General features: G+C 34.7%; 1 protein-coding gene across 18 annotated transcripts in view; it reads left to right on the forward strand.

Moving 5' to 3' along the window:
- Nucleotides 1-14,911, forward strand: part of ARL6 (ADP ribosylation factor like GTPase 6) — a 44,969-nt gene extending 30,058 nt beyond the window's left edge. For 16 of the 18 annotated variants that reach the window (XM_064580481.1, XM_064580485.1, XM_064580500.1 and 13 more), the window contains 2 exons: nt 3,161-3,216; nt 11,066-14,214. In XM_064580481.1, coding sequence (XP_064436551.1) covers nt 3,161-3,216; nt 11,066-11,091 — 82 coding nt within the window. In that variant the 3' untranslated portion in view covers nt 11,092-14,214. Of the gene's footprint in view, nt 1-3,160; nt 3,217-11,065; nt 14,215-14,427 lie in introns of those variants that run through there. The other 2 variants (XR_008504983.2, XR_010408012.1) reach the window with 2 other exon arrangements.
- The last annotated feature ends 1,207 nt before the right edge of the window (nt 14,912-16,118 follow it).

The raw sequence follows: 16,118 nt of genomic DNA on the forward strand, positions 1-16,118 counted from the left end.
CACTCTGTAACACCTAGAATAATAGTAGTACCAGGTACTTAGTATGTACACAACAAATACTGGTTTATATGAGTATATAGAAATGTAAATATTAATTTTATTTGGATATACTAAGACAATTGAACTCTTCAGTATTTAGTATCTGAAATTATTATACATTGTTTATTTGGAAAGCAGTTTCTTATGGTTATATTTAACGCTGGTGTGCCTTTCTGCCAAATATTCCAATAAGGATAACCAGAAGTTATATATTAGATAGTATTTTAAGTGCCTACCTTATATTAATCTGAGCTCCTTTCTGTCCACCCACCTACTTCCCTCTGCTGCAAGATGTCCTTCTCTTGCCAGTTTTCCCTTTTTTAAAAGAAGGTATCTATGGAGGAAGACCTAACAAAGAAGCAGAGAAATATACTGCCTCTAGAAAGAGAAACAATATGGAACAAGGAGATAGTAGAGCTCAGTAAAGAACTTCCAGAGCTAACCTTGGTGCTGAAAAAGGAATCTCATAGAAGAGAGCTTGAGAAAGCCCTTGAAACGCCTCAATACTCAGGGCCATTAGCTCCTCTACCCAGGAATGAAACACTACATATCTTGAGTAGAACCCTCCTTACTTTGGAATCAGAAGAAGAGTCAATTTTACAAAATGTCTCTTGATTTGGAATTTGTGGTTCTGTGATATTTGGTTGGTAAAGAAAGGAGGGATTTTAGGTAGAGAAGTATAGGTAGAACCTTTGTATTTCTCTAAATCATACCTTTTTTTTTTTTTTTTAAAGATTTTATTTATTTATTTGAGAGAGAGAGAATGAGAGACAGAGAGCATGAGAGGGAGGAGGGTCAGAGGGAGAAGCAGACTCCCTGCCGAGCAGGGAGCCCGATGCAGGACTTGATCCCGGGACTCCAGGATCATGACCTGAGCCGAAGGCAGTCGCTTAACCAACTGAGCCACCCAGGCGCCCCATTCTCTAAATCATACCTAAATTAGTAATACCCAAAGTAGAATAGTTTTTAATTTTTGCTTTGTATTAAGCATTGTGAGTTTTCACATTAAGACTACAGGTCTAATTTATAGTAAAAGATGTAGTCCTACTTTTAATTTTGAAATAGAAATTAATTTTGCAAGTGGAAAAAAATCTCTACTTAAAATTTAACATCAGCAATTGAATTTTAACAGATTTCTTTATTCAATTGTGACATCTAAATACTTCTCAGTGAGAGAAAAGGTAATGTCCTGTTGCTATAAGGATGTGCAGTATTATATTGCCAGGTTCTATATTTTCTGTATAACTTATAGAAGAATGCCAAGTATTTCTTTGAAAGTTGTCTATAATTTTGGCTCTATTCAAACAGTACCTCACTGAATTTCTAGTGTTTCATTTGTTAAGCTTGTTTTTTATTTTTTGCTATGTTCATTAAAGCGTGTATAAAGTTGAAAATACACTTATTTTTCTTTTCCAGTGTTAGAAATAAAGGTAACACTCAGTGATACAAAGATAAAACATTCTATCTCTCTTGCCTTAGGTCCAAGTAAATTTACTGGACAATAAAGAAAAGATTATAGAGAAATGCAGCCTGGAAATTTTTGTGGTTTATTTTTAATCATTGTACTAAATATATAGCCAACTCTGATTCTCGGGGTCTGATTTTGTTAATGTTCTTTTAAAAAAGTTCTTTGATAAAGTCCCTGGCACAATAAGTATATACGTATTTGCTTATTTACTCTCTTGTGAGGGCAATAGATAACAAATCAGGTAAATAGATATTTTGTAAAATATCTGAAAGGATGAAGAAAAGTAAAGTAGGATAATAAGAGAAAGAATGAGAGGTGCTCCCTCTGTGAAATCTAATTGAAGTCAGGGAGAAATTCATGCAAAAGTTTGGAGGAATAGCTTTCCAGACAGAGAGGCCAGCCAAGTGAAAAGGCTCTTAGATGAGAATATGCCTCGTGTGTTCCAGGAATAGCAAGAAGTCCAAGCTGGCTTGAGCAGAGAGATCCAGGGGGAAATTGTAGGAGATGAGGCCATGGAGAAATAGCCACAGGCTGTATCACACAGGTCCTAGTAGGACATGGCAAAGACTTTGGCTTTTATTCTAGTTACAGATCTGATGATCTATTCAAAAGGAAAGGTAGAATTCAAACATTTGGGAATTATAGGAAAAGATGCAGGGTTTTTAGCATGGCACTAACGCCTCCAGTAAAGGAGACAAGTTTTTCCATTTTATTACTTGTTCAGTTGAGACCTTAGTCTTGTTTGGGACTGTAAATGTGTGATAAAGATCAATACATTGATCTTTATAAGCATTTCAGTTACTGATGTTTTGCTATTGATATGGATAATCTGTAATTTACTTTGAATAATTATGTATCACATGCTGTTGGTTTCTTTCTATTTTAAAATAATTCTATGATAAGTCATATTCATAATCTAATAAGTAATTCCTTGGAAGTAATTTCTGTTTTGATTAGAATCAAATTAATTATTTTAGGTAATTAGGTACATTTTTAAATCATGCTTTAGCACACTTAAAAGGAACCCTAATCATTCAGAAAATCTAGTTGTTTATACTAATTGCTATCAGTCTATGTCTTTGAAAAAGATTATCTGATACTAAAAATCCTCTGCATTTCATTATTTTAGTTTATTCAGCATCATTTTATAGATGCTAAAAATAAAGGCAGAGAGTTAAATAACCTGTCCAGTTCCTGAAGCCACTAGATAGAAGAGTATGATTGAAATCTGAGATTTTTTTTTTATTCTACCAGTTTACCAAAGTTTTAATTACAGATTTATACCTTATAGATATCAAATTCCATTTCAAATAAAGTCACTCCATCGTGTGGCTAAATTACAACCTAAGTCAGCCATTTCTAATAATTAAATGTTATTGAGCCACAGGGGCTGGGCAAAGTAGAGTAATAACTGTTTTAATGATAACACTTTTCCAAATGTCTATTATAAATCATGAGTAAGTTTCTCATGTCTTCTTCCTGAGCACCCAGACTTTTATTTCTTATGTATATTCAGTTTCAGTGCTTACCAGTTTTGCTCAAATATATGTTACTAGACTATATTAATTTGCCATATAGCAAAGTTGTAATTATTTATTCTTATGGTTCTATGAAGTAATGAAATGGATATGTTTTTTATGGATTTTATTTCAGTGCTAGTGATGCCATAAAAGGAGAAGGATTGCAAGAAGGTGTAGACTGGCTTCAAGGTACATCTCAAAATACTGTGCATCTTCAGCCTTTATTTCTATTCTATTCACATTTTTATTTCCCTTTTTACATTTCATTTTTATTATATCATTGCCTTTCTCGTTTCCATTTATTTCTGCTGTCAGAAAAAACAATCCAGTAAGTATCCATTACCTTGCTACATTTACTTCTTTGTTTTGTTCTGTTCTGTTTTTTGTTGTTTTTTTGTTTTATTGGTTGTTTTTTGGGTTTTGTGTGTGTGTGTGTGTGTGCGCACACATGCTTGCAAAAAAGGTGGTTTTATTAAAGCACAGGGACAGGACCCATGGGCAGAAAGACCTGCACTAGGGTTGTGAGGAGCAATTGATTATATACTATGGGGTTGAAGGATGTAAGGGAAAAGGGAAGTTTTCGAAAGAACTTTCATATGCCAAAGAGGACCTACAAGATACCAGACGCCTTGCCCTTTTCAAGTTAAGGTTGTTTTTTCCCCCTTTGCAAGGCATTAACATTAAGATAGTTAGGAGCTTCCTGGAAGAATGTCACACATAATCCTACCCAGGAGTGTGGTGGAGGGGGAGATTGCAGGGTGTCAGCTTATGCTTTGTCCTCAGCAAGCCTTCTGCTCCCTCATCATATCCCACCTGAACAATTTTGACCCTTAAATCTTTAAGGTTGTTGAAGGTAGAATGTCTCATCTTCTGTAACTTCTTCCTGCTGAATAGGGGCATAGAGATGTCCATACCTATGGGTCAGTATTGTCAGTTGGGGAACATATGGGGGAGTTACAAAAGTTGGAGGCAGCTAAATCCAACGTGGTCAACATATATGAACCTCCATGAGTAAAAAGGATCATCTGTCAGCTGGAAGTTATGGCAGTGGAGTCTTGACACTAGGCAGGGAGACACCAGAAATAAGAAAATAAGGTTAATATTGTAATGAGAAAGAGAAATCTGAACGAAAGAACTTTGATAGTTGACCTTTGATAATTTTCCTCCAGGCCAGGAGTTTAAAGCAATCACTAAAGGAAAGAGAGATCATTTAAAGTGCCAATTTGAGTATTCGTTCAGTTAGAAACCCAGATATATTTTTGTGGTAATCTGGAATGTATACGCAGCATTTTGTTTTTATTTTTTATTTTTATTTTTTTTAGCATTTTGTTTTTATGTTAGCACAAGTTTCACCCTTTGTAGCAGTTAAAACATCTAATGCCACTCTATTTTGTAAAACTGCTTCATACATTTGTATTACTTTAGTATTTAATAGAGAAATGCCCTTTTGAGTGTCATTTAGGGCTTTGACCATGTACTTAATTAAGAGCTTCCATGTGCCAAACATCCTCCAGTCTCAAAGAGGGAACAAAGATGATGCTAGGTGGTCATACCAATGTAACACAAAACGTGTCTATCATTGTTTTAAATTTGGAAAGTTGGCTGGATTGGTAATGGTTTTAATAATGCATCCATGCATTCAGGCGAAACCTGAAGTACAGTGGCCTTTCCAGCCTGGGGGAAACTATGGACACAAGTTAGAGCTACATAGTCAGTGGGTCCATTAGGAGCCAGACATATAATGTTGGTCATCCTTTAACTGGAGTTAAGATATCAAGGGCTATTCAGTTTTAGAGGGCCACTTTTTAAATTTGTTGGTGACTGCCATGTCATGCTTAAGGTGGTCACTGTGTGCTTGGCTAAAGTCTCGACTTGTAATTTTACATTAATAGAGGTAGTTCCTGGGACAAATATGACTAAGGAATAAAACCATCAAGAAGCCCTCTTTGTTTGAGGTCCAGCCTTAACAATATCGTAATTAAAAGGAATCACAGTTAAGTGAGAGAAGACTTGTCTCAGGCAATAAGGGCATCCCCAAGTGCATCATCCAATCCAGTCATAGAGAAAGTGGGATCATCCATTATCTCCACAAGTCCATAGTTAACCTCATGGAGCAGGGTACGTTCCAGCTTTTAAGGAAAATTTTCATCATCCTATTCATACAGAATTGGTCAAGGTGATAGTTGAGTTATACAGTTGTTGGGGGATTAATCCCATTTTCCAGTTGTTTAAATAATCATATGCCCATGGGATCCTGTTGTTATCCCCACAGATGAACAAGCAATAAGATTATCTATATGTGAGCTATTGTGTGGAAATAGAAAAGCTATTTCTCTGAAGTTACTTCAAGTTGTCTAACTTAAGCAAACATTTAAGGACAATCAAAACTAGGATTTAACATCCACAAAGGTGGGTTATTGAAACAAATTTTCTCTCTAAAATAACCCTCATTTCCAGAGATAGCCAAATCAAGACTAATTTGTTTACAAAACAAGTCCAATTTTAATAAACTTGGCCTAATTATTTACATAAGCCCAGCAAGAATAATGATCATATAGATCTTTTAGAATCTGCTTTGCTGGAACTTTTATAAGGAATCTCTAGGTTGAACTTCTAGTAGCCTCTGCAGGCCAGAAGCCAAGCCAACTACTTGCCATCAGACATGCCTGCCATACCTGTAGATTGGGCGGATTCCTCTTCATGAGGTCCCCAGTATATCCTGAGGTTCCTGCACCTACCAGGAAGTGACACTTTTTTTTTTTTTTGATGTAGTGTTCCATGATTCATTGTTTGCGTATAACACCCAGTGCTCCATGCAGAACGTGCCCTCTTTAATACCAATCACCAGGCTAACCCATCCTCCCACCCCCCCTAGGAAGTAATATTCTATACTCACCTGGTGAGGCTGCAGGGAACTCTGTAAGCAAGGTATCAGGCCAACATTTCCAAGGGGCTTTATGGCTCCATGTTTCATAAAGTCAGCCTTAGTTTGTCAAAGCTGTTTGGTCATATCTGAGTCTATGCATGTCTCTCTCAAATATGACATTCCAGTCAAAGCCTTGATAAAATAACTAATGTTTCCAATGGTGTCCTGTTACAAGGAGAACAGAAATAATAAAAATTTTAAAGTATTTAACTTTTTTGTCTACCTGAACCCTCCAAAATTCAAAAGGTCTCAATAAGTATTCTTTCTTCCTTGACAATCATAGTCATTTATATAAGTTTAATAACAATCTGTTCTTGTAACAGGCTACGTTTACTTCTATTACATTTTTCTGAAGGGTTTATTTAAATAAAGAATTTGCATCTTTACAATCAATATACATGACAACTCTAGAAAATAATTTTAATTTATGGCAACAAATTTCTGTCAGATCTAGTGATAGAAGCACATTTGAAGTTTGGGACAAATTTCAGGCCTTACTGTCAATAATTAAAAATAAGTTTGAATAGAATATATCTTCTAAGAATCATGCTGAACTCTATGTATAACTCCACTTATACATGTTTACACAAATTTTAACACTCATTTAGTATTGTAAATACCGGTATTCTATGGATGTTTTGTATATTGCAGTTTTGTTATTCATCAAAATAGCTATCATTGATTGGTACAGTCTTACCATATCAAGGAATAAATTAAGATATATCATTTCCTCTAAGATTACATTGTTTACTGATCACAGGAATGGATTGAAGCAGTGACCCACACAGAGCAATAGATGTGGATGAAACCAAGTTCTGTAGGTCCTTTTATTACAGGACCCTGAGTCAGGCCGAAAAATGTCCATTTGTGAGCAGAACTGGTGGGGAGTCATTCCTATCAGGAATCTCTCAGCCCTGAACAAGGGTGAATAACAAAATATTATTAATTCTAGTTATAGTTTTGTGGCCGTAAATTTAATTTCTTTTACACTAACCTTTTAATGCCAGTTATATATGTAATTTTGTTTTCTCTTATGCATATCCTGGTGAATCTAATAGCCTGCTTGACCATACATAAAGAGACATAATATCTCTTTGGTTCAGAGTATTAAATGTACATCTGATAAATATTTTTATGTGTTATTAGTAAAATATGGTATTTTAATAAACTGCATAGACTATTGTATTTCTTTCTTTTTATGTAGATATCATGACATTTACCATTAAACTACAAAGAATGTTATAGTCATACTTTACAATTAAGTAAAATATAACTTGAGAACCTCTAATGGTGATAAAGAACTGGTTTACACTTCTGATGATTTGATGGGACTTATTCCCATATAAAACAGGTTAAGGAGCAGTGTTTTGCAGAAGATACCAGAAGCATATGTTCAGCCTTGATTTCTTATTTTCCAGTGCATATTGCTCACAGTGAAGATACAGTATGGATAAAATCCTACTGTTGCTCATGAAAACATAGTACCTACTGAAAATAGGTTGATAAATTGTAGTTCTCGCTTCCTTTTTTCGTTTTTGGTATATTTTGTCTGTAATAATGAGACCACTAGGTGTCAGTAACGATCCAACATCACAGTGCCACTTGCCAACTCTGGTCTTATTACCCAATTTTTGTGTCTTTGATTTCTCTGATTCATTATCTTTGTATCTTACTTCCCATTTTGTAAGGGGAATACACTGTTGAAAATATTTTTGTGCTTTGTGTTACCATATTATTTTATGTAACTTTTAGAGCAGTTTTCTGTGAACAGTTTCCCTATTTTATGTAGGGAGCATAGAGTAGTAATAAAAAGCATTTGAGCTTTGAGTCTAGATTCATTCTACTACTTATTAACTAATTATTAACAATTTTCTGTTATTTTCTTTTGAAGATAATTTTCATCACCTATACAATTAAAAAGTAAAATGTCAAAAATTGTATGGATTAAATGAAACACTATGTGAAAATGCCTAGCATAAGAAAAAAACCCAATAAATGTTAAATTTACCCTTTTACCTAACTACTCTCTATTTAGGAGAGGAGGAAACTTAGTACACAGATTAAAGTGTTATCAGCTTGGTTTTGAATAGGAGATCCTTTGTTCATCTTTCCTACGTAATAGTAAATAGTTTACATTTTGATTCTCCAGACTCTTTCTCTGGATTTAAAAAGAGGTAAAAACCTAATTCGCAAATTAGGTAGCAGTAGATACAGGAGACTAGTCCATGCCTGTAGCTAAAGGTTTTTATGTAAATGTAACTGTGAAAGATATTCTGAATTTACATTTCTTCATTTTGATTCCAGAATTCTGAATTTCCTAGCATGATAAACAAGAAAGCCTCTGATTGATTTTGGACCAATTTAATCTTATTATTTTAAGGTTAAAAAATGTTGAGTAAAATATTAAATGACATATTTTGTGCCATGATTCCATTCTCTTTTGGAAGGATTTTCAATAATTACATACATATTATAACCCAAAGACAAGAACCCCTGAGTAGACTATGAAGTATTTTTTAAAACCACCAAAGAATGTACAGAAACGATTGCAGAGGTGTAAGTTGTTTTCTCGCTCTGAAACTTTCAAATGAGATATTTCTAAAAAAATCTTCCTAAAAGACTAATCTCATTTTATCACTTTATCTGTATGGGAAAAGCTAATGCTTCCAAGGTCTTAAAATAAGACTTTTATAAACTTATGCATATGGGTATTCCAATGAAAGATAGAGGACTGAGCACATACTTAGTTTCATCCCCTTCTCAAATCTTACTAACAGTAAGGGGGCTTTTGTTTAAAGACATTGTCCTACAAGGGCAAAAAAAAAATGGAAGTGACAAAAATGGCAACGAAATTTTGGAAGCTGGATGTCTGATGAATGTTGAATGACTTAACAGACCTGAGAATGGTGAATTCTAAACTAGCACTGAGGAAAGCTGGAAAGCATCCCACTTTACGATGCAGATACCCTCAAAGGCTCAGATATTGATGGGAAGTGGAAAGAAGGGTGAGGTGGGACTGAAAAGAGAGACAGGTATACTTTCTTGCCCCCCAAAAAGATTGAAGGTTTATTCTTGCAGAGAGTTAAACAGAGTATCTCTGGACTAGGGTATACCAAGCACAACTGTGTGTGGCAGTCCTGATCTGAAAGTTTTATACCAAGTAGTATAATCCTCTTCTGCCTTCTCCTACTTCTCCAAGAAGACACTGGCAGTAGGTAGGATGTAGAAACTCATCTTTAAGAAATCAGACCAGTGAGAGAAAAGACCTAAAGGTATTAACCTCAAAGATTCCCAAGAAAATGGTGTAGCTAGCTACACTAGAATAAAGACCACATTTGACAAGCCTCACACACATATTGAAATTTCAGTCAGCTTTATAATGTTCATTCATACTTATGAGAAGATGGCAAAGGATCACCAGGCATTTGAGGACCAAAACATTATAAATTATGGAACATCAACAAACCAAAAAAGCAGGTTAGAGGAAGTAGAATATTTAAGGGAGAACATTTCAAGAAACTATTGGAGTATCCTCAAAGAGATAAGAAAAGGTATTATTTTCATGAATATGACCAGGGATGCTACTTGAAAAGGACCAAAGGGGAAAAAAATAAGTTCTTGGAAAATAATAGAACAGAAGAAATGGAAAACTCAATAAAAAGAAGATAAAATAGAAGCATTCTCTCAGAAAGTAGAGCAAAAAGATAAAGATTGGAAAGAAAAGAAAGTAGGAGGCCCAATATCCAAATAACAGGAATTTTAGAATGAGCAAAGAGAGAAAATAGAGGGGAAAAAATTTATCAAATAAGTCACCAAATGGTATTTTCCAAAACTGATGAGTTTTTAGTTGAAAGGCCTCTTGAGACCCCAGTGCAGCAAATGAAAATATTACCACAACAAGGCTCACTATTACTTAATTTCAACACTGAAGACAATGGAAGATTCTACAACCTTCCTGGGAAGAAAGTAAAGTTTCATGTAAAGGCTAAGGAAGCAGAAATGCGCATCAGACTTCTAAACATCAACATTTGGAAGCTGTTAATTGGGCAATGCCTGGAAAAGTCCAAGGAGAAAATAATGAAACTATATGCTCAGGCAGTATCAGTGTATTGTGACTGTAGAATTAAGACATCTTCAGCCATTCACAGTCTCAAGAATGTACTTTCTATACCTTTTACTAAAGTAGCCATTGAGAGGTATACTCTTCAAAGACAAAGGAATAAACCAAGAGGAGAAAATAAGACCACAAAACAGGAAAACCAGTATAAGAGCGTTTGGGAAGGATCCTCAGGATGATAATGAGAGATAATGAAATCCTAGAATGATAATGAAAGATCTCTTTATGAAGATAGCTGGGCAAGCATAGAGAATAGCTGGTCCAGATTAGAGAGTTTTAGAAGACTAAGGGAGAATTCTTCAAGAAAGTGAAATTCATAGGCTGTGTAATGTGCTTCGTAATGATAAAGGTTTAAACAGTGTGGGAGTAATGGGAATGAATTAGTGTTAAGTATCTTAAAAAACTAAGCAGACAGGCAGGATTGGAGAATGAGGCCCACTTATTAAAACAGGGAAAACAAAATGTAGAAGAAAGGAATAGCGGGGAGGGGGATACAACCTGTCTCAGATGCAACCTGTCTCAGATGTGAATAGCATGTACATATAGTCATCATATTGATGACTAGATTACTATGGTAGAAGAATGGGAGTGCTGGAAGCATAATGAGGCTTGCAGGGCAGCAGCGTAGAGTGTGTGAGAACTGAAGCCTCATATTACATTGAAGGAACTGATATTTCAAAAAGTAATGATAAAAGTATATTATTTAGAGATACAGAGGCAAATCTCCTAAGGGGTTAGAAGTGGTTGCCTATGAAAGGAGAAAGAGGACCTGAGCCAAGGGACTATTTTTCATACAAACTTTGGAGAACTAATTGACTCTTAACTGTGTGCATGCACAATGACAGAAATAAAAACTACAGTGTGTGCTTTAAACAAACAAACACAGATGTGTGCATAGGCTTCTATAGTGTTTTTATAGATTTTTCTTGGATTACTTTAGAAAATGGATTTTGCCTGTGGGGACTGATAATTTTTTGTTTGGTTTTTGTTATCAGATCAGATCCAGGCTGTGAAGACATGAGAAGATAGTATTTGGAAACCTCAACAATTTTCAATTCAAGGAATGTATCTTAAGGCAAACTGGGAATACTTCAAATTTTTTAAAAGATGTTTGTGCATCTAAGAATGCTAAGACTTTATAATCTTCTGCTTGCATTTATGGATTCTGAATGAACTTTTTAAGAACATAGGACTTCAGGTATGCTAATCTGACCATTAATTATATTAAAACTAAATCTTTCCTCAGAAGGGCTCCTTCCCCAGAATTATCAACTTCTTGGTAAAAGTCTACATTTGATTGTAATTAGAATGTTTAAAGTCAGATTTATAAGCCATCTCAATATCTCATCATGATTTATAATATCTTTAATGCATTTTATTTTTTAAATTGTCTTCTAAAATTTAGTTTTATGATATGACTTTGCAGTATGATTGTGCTTGGAAAAAGAACTTCAAATATTTATAAGGGACCATGGGTAATTAATATATACATAAAATTTTTACTATTTGTCACTATCAATAAAACATAATATGCAATGTACCAACTAGTGTACTTTGTTTACGCTGAAAAGAATAACACTGTGTTGTCGTAATATTTAGTGTTTTACTGTCAAGCATTTGTAAATTATCTGAGACTGAATTAAGCTGAATTTATTTATCCGGTGAATGTGTATTGAACCTCTCTGTACCTACACTAGTCTGGCATTGTCCTAGGCACTGGTGATACAAGGTAAATAAGTAAGATATATTCTTTATCCTTAGAGAACTTAAAAATTAATGAGGGTGATTTTGAGAACCTTTTCATACACAGTATCAATTTTATTTCATTGGCTGAATGAATATCTTGAATTTTAAGGTTAAGATGTATAGAAGTGAATTAATCTGATTCTTCAATAATTATTTTAACTGACTTTTTGTTTCTTTAAAATGTGTCTTTGTTAAAATAGATTGTGACTCACCAAACTATGTCTTTCCTGAGCATAAACTGCTACAAAAATGTTCTTTAGAATTTTAGACACATCTCAGCATCTACTCTATGCAAATTGTGTTAGTTCTCAAAACTTAGAGACCAGTTATCATTGTGAACTCTGAATAGAAGCTTTCATTTTAAATTAACCACTGGAAAACAGTATATAGAGCAATGGTGTCAATCCTGAAAAACATTGGATATAAAGAACAACTGTAATATACAATGTGTAAAACATCTTAAATGTCCTTAGCTGTGAAAATGATAAAAACAGGAGGCAAGAGGCGCCTGCGTGGCTCATCGGTTGATCATCTGCCTTCGGCTTGGTCATAGTCCCAGGGTCCTGGCATGGAGCCCCCTGTCCTTCTCCCTCTCCTCCCCACTTGTGCTCTTGCTATCTCTTTCTCTCTCTCAAATAAATAAAATCTTAAAAAAAGAAACAAAAAAAACAAAAACAGGAGGCAAAAGGTAAGTAATACTAGGTGTGTTATCATAACTGTGGTACTGCTGTATGTGTCTGTGTCATAGAGATTTGAATAAAATCATTTAGGGGTGCCTGGGTGGCTCAGTCATTAAGCATCTGCCTTCAGCTCAGGGTCCTGGGATCAAACCCTGCATCGGGCTCCCTGCTCAGCAAAAGCCTACTTCTCCCTCCCCTACTCCCCCTGCTTGTGTTCCCTCTCTCGCTGTGTCTCTCTGTCAAATAAATAAATAAAATCTTAAAAAAAAATAAATAAATAAAATCATTTTAAAACTATAATAAAGTTTTGTAATTCAGTTTCTCTTAGTCCAAAAATCCCAGTGGTTTAGAACTTAGCAAATCAAAAGTTATCCAGAATATTCCAATAGTCCAGCATTTCAGCTAGCTTGCAAGCCTCTCATAAATTGTTTTGATGAGGATATAAAGTGAGAGTCTCATTAATCTAGACTTGCCTTAAATATAAAAAGGACATGAAAACACTGTAATTTAACAAAATACTTATATGTTGTAGTTTAGAAGGATAGGAGAATAGTTTAGGAGGATGGAAAAAGGGTGTATTAGAATTCAAATCCTTATCCACCAGAACTATTATAATAACAATAACAGTAATAATAGCTATCACTATATGAACACTGTATTTTGGGGCTAGATACTATTACACATACTGGATTTTGCATTCTTTGTCACAATGACTTTGTGTGGTAGGTAGGTTTTATTATTTGTTTTATAGACAAGGAAACAGAGACCTAAAGAAGTTACTTGCTAAATGTCACTAGTAAATGCTGGTGCTGGGATTTAGAACCAAACCATCTGTTTAAGATAGATGAATTCAAGAGACAGGAGTATTAACAGATAGTGGAAATATAGAGCTATCTGCCACAAGGATAGCGAAAAGGATTGAAAAGGTTCCCATTGTGGTGGGAGACCAGGATGGGGTGGGAAAGTCAGAGAAAAGTGACTACTGTTTTGTTTTGTTTTTAATTTTTTCTTGTTTTAAGTCTCTAAACACTTCAGATTTTCAACTTGGGGTATATATAACTAATAAAAATACTTCTTAAAACTATGCTGATACTGAGTTAATTGGTATTCCACAAACAACAGTAACTCAAACCTATGCAAATATTTAGAAGAAAAGTACTGACTTTTTCCTCAGTTTCCATTATCTCCATATCTATAAACATCTATTCTACTCTACATTTCCATGTGAAGATTATGTAGAAGCACATTGGGCTACAGGATGCCATAAAAGTGTGAATAAGCTGAGATTATTGCATTTGTGTTTAACATAGTATACAATTAAAATTTATTGCATTAAAACTCAAAAGTGTTTTTTCATGTTTATATATCACTCTGTTACAAAGTGTAATTCATTAAGCTCTATATTTCAATACAAACACTTCATAAAATGTTCAAAACTTATCTTTTGTATGTATTGCATTTAAATATTTATATGCGGCCCTATTCAGCCTGTGCCTTGTAAATCACAAAAGAGCTGAGTTTTATATATTTGTTTTTCATTTATAGGTTGTCTGCTAAAAATTGTGAATTATTTCTTGATTGCTCAAGTTATTTTTTTCTTTGGAATTCTTAGCATAACACGTTGTGATTTCCATAAATATATGCAATTACTCGAGAATACTTAAGGCAAATACATCCTATGTGTAACTCTGGTACATTAAAATGCTGTAGCATTTTAACTATGCATATTTTCTGCTTTCTGATTATTCTCTTACTTCTTAGTTTAAAAAATAAAACAGATTAAATGTTCACTTAAATAGATTTAAAATAGGTTTGTCCGTTTCTTTGGCTGCAGAGAAATACTGTAATAATACAAAATTGGTTATTGTGTTTAATTGAATGTTTCAAGTAACTTAGTTATGATATTTTCATAGTGAATCTTTCTCCCTAAGGATGCTCCTGCTGGGATTTGCAAGGGACTGCCTCAGGACCATTACTGACTCTTCCTTCTGATCACTCAATTTTAATGCCACACTTGGGAGTTTCATCAGTGTACAATGCTAAACCTTTTCTGGTGATTTAGAATAAACCAAGAGGGACAAATTAAATCCTTCTCCAAATTTGAAGTCACCAAGTAATGCTACATACAAGTCATAGAGGAATAGTAGGTATTTTGAAACCAAAATTTGGTTAAATACGTAGTAGTAATAATAATCATTTTTTTAAAGTACTTTTTTTTTTTTTTTTAAAGATTTTATTTACTTGAGAGAGAGAAAGCACAGAGGGAGAGTGTGAGGGAGAAGCAGGCTCCCTGTCGAGCAGAGAGCCCAATGCGGGACTCCATCCCAGGACCCAGGATCATGACCTGAGCTGAAGGCAGACGCCCAACCGACTGAGCCACCCAGACGCCCCAATAATAAACATTTTTATAGCTTTTACTATGTGCCAGGAACTTTCCAAGCACTTTACATGTATTAATTCATTTAATCCTCTTGACAACCCTATGAAATAGATGTTATTATCTCTGTTATATAGATCAGGTGTCAGCAAACTACCAATCTGGTTCTGTATGGCCCTTGAGCTAATAATTTTATATTTTTAAAGGATTAATTAAGAAAAAAAGAAGGAGCAACAGATACTGTAATGTGATTCACAATGCATAAAATTATTTACACTCTGGGGCTTTACATAAAAATGGTCAACCCCTGTTATGGTGCAATAGGGGACCCTGGATTTTGAGCCTAGACAATCTGTTTCCAGAATCTATGTTCTTAACCTCTATGAGGTTTGTCAAAAAGCTGAAGATTTTCTAAAATGGAATAGAACAATTTGAAATTACTTCTTTCTTAAATAATTATGTGAAGTATGAAAAATAGATTCAAATGCCTAAAAAGTAATGCTCTTTGAAATCTTTTTTTCTCCCCTGGTAAGATTGATGTCCTGGCCTTCTGAAGTCTTTCCTTCCTTTTCTTTAAATGAGTAGCAACACATTGGGAAGATTCTGAAACATCAGACATGTTAATATTTTAAAGATTGATTTATTTATTAGAGCAAGTGCACACGTGGTGGGGGAGGGGCAAAGGGAAAGGGAGAGAGTCCTAAGTGGACTCCATGCTGAGTCGCCATTCTGAGATCACGACCTGAGCCAAAACCAAGAGTCATACACTTAACCACTTAGCCCACTGAGCCAGCCAGGCACCCGTGGACATGTTAATATTTTAAAGTATAACCACACACAAAGTTATCCCAAGCATGTGGCTTGACCTTCCAGATTTCCCAATGACTTTTATCAGCATTTTGACGTCAATGATAACTAGTGTTGATAATCTTGAAATATATATGGTAAAATGTGGAAACATTTATGATTCAATTTGTGGATATGCATTTTTTTAAAGATTTATTTATTTTTAGAGCACAAGTCAGGGGAGGAGCAGAGGGAGAGAGAGAATCTCAAGCCGACTCCCCACCAAGCAGGGAGCCCCATGTGGGGCTCGATCCCATGACCCATGAAATCATGACCTGAGCTGAAGTCAAGAGTTGGACACTTAACCGACCGAGCCACCCAGGCACCCCGTGGATAGGCATTTTAAGTTAAGTGACCACAAGTAACAACTATAGCTAAAAATATTTTCTTAATTACAAA

Source organism: Mirounga angustirostris, unplaced genomic scaffold (genome assembly GCF_029215605.1).
Source record: "Mirounga angustirostris isolate CCGP_5_RB_7025 unplaced genomic scaffold, mMirAng1.0.hap1 SCAF_1, whole genome shotgun sequence".
NCBI classification, from domain to species: domain Eukaryota; kingdom Metazoa; phylum Chordata; class Mammalia; order Carnivora; family Phocidae; genus Mirounga; species Mirounga angustirostris.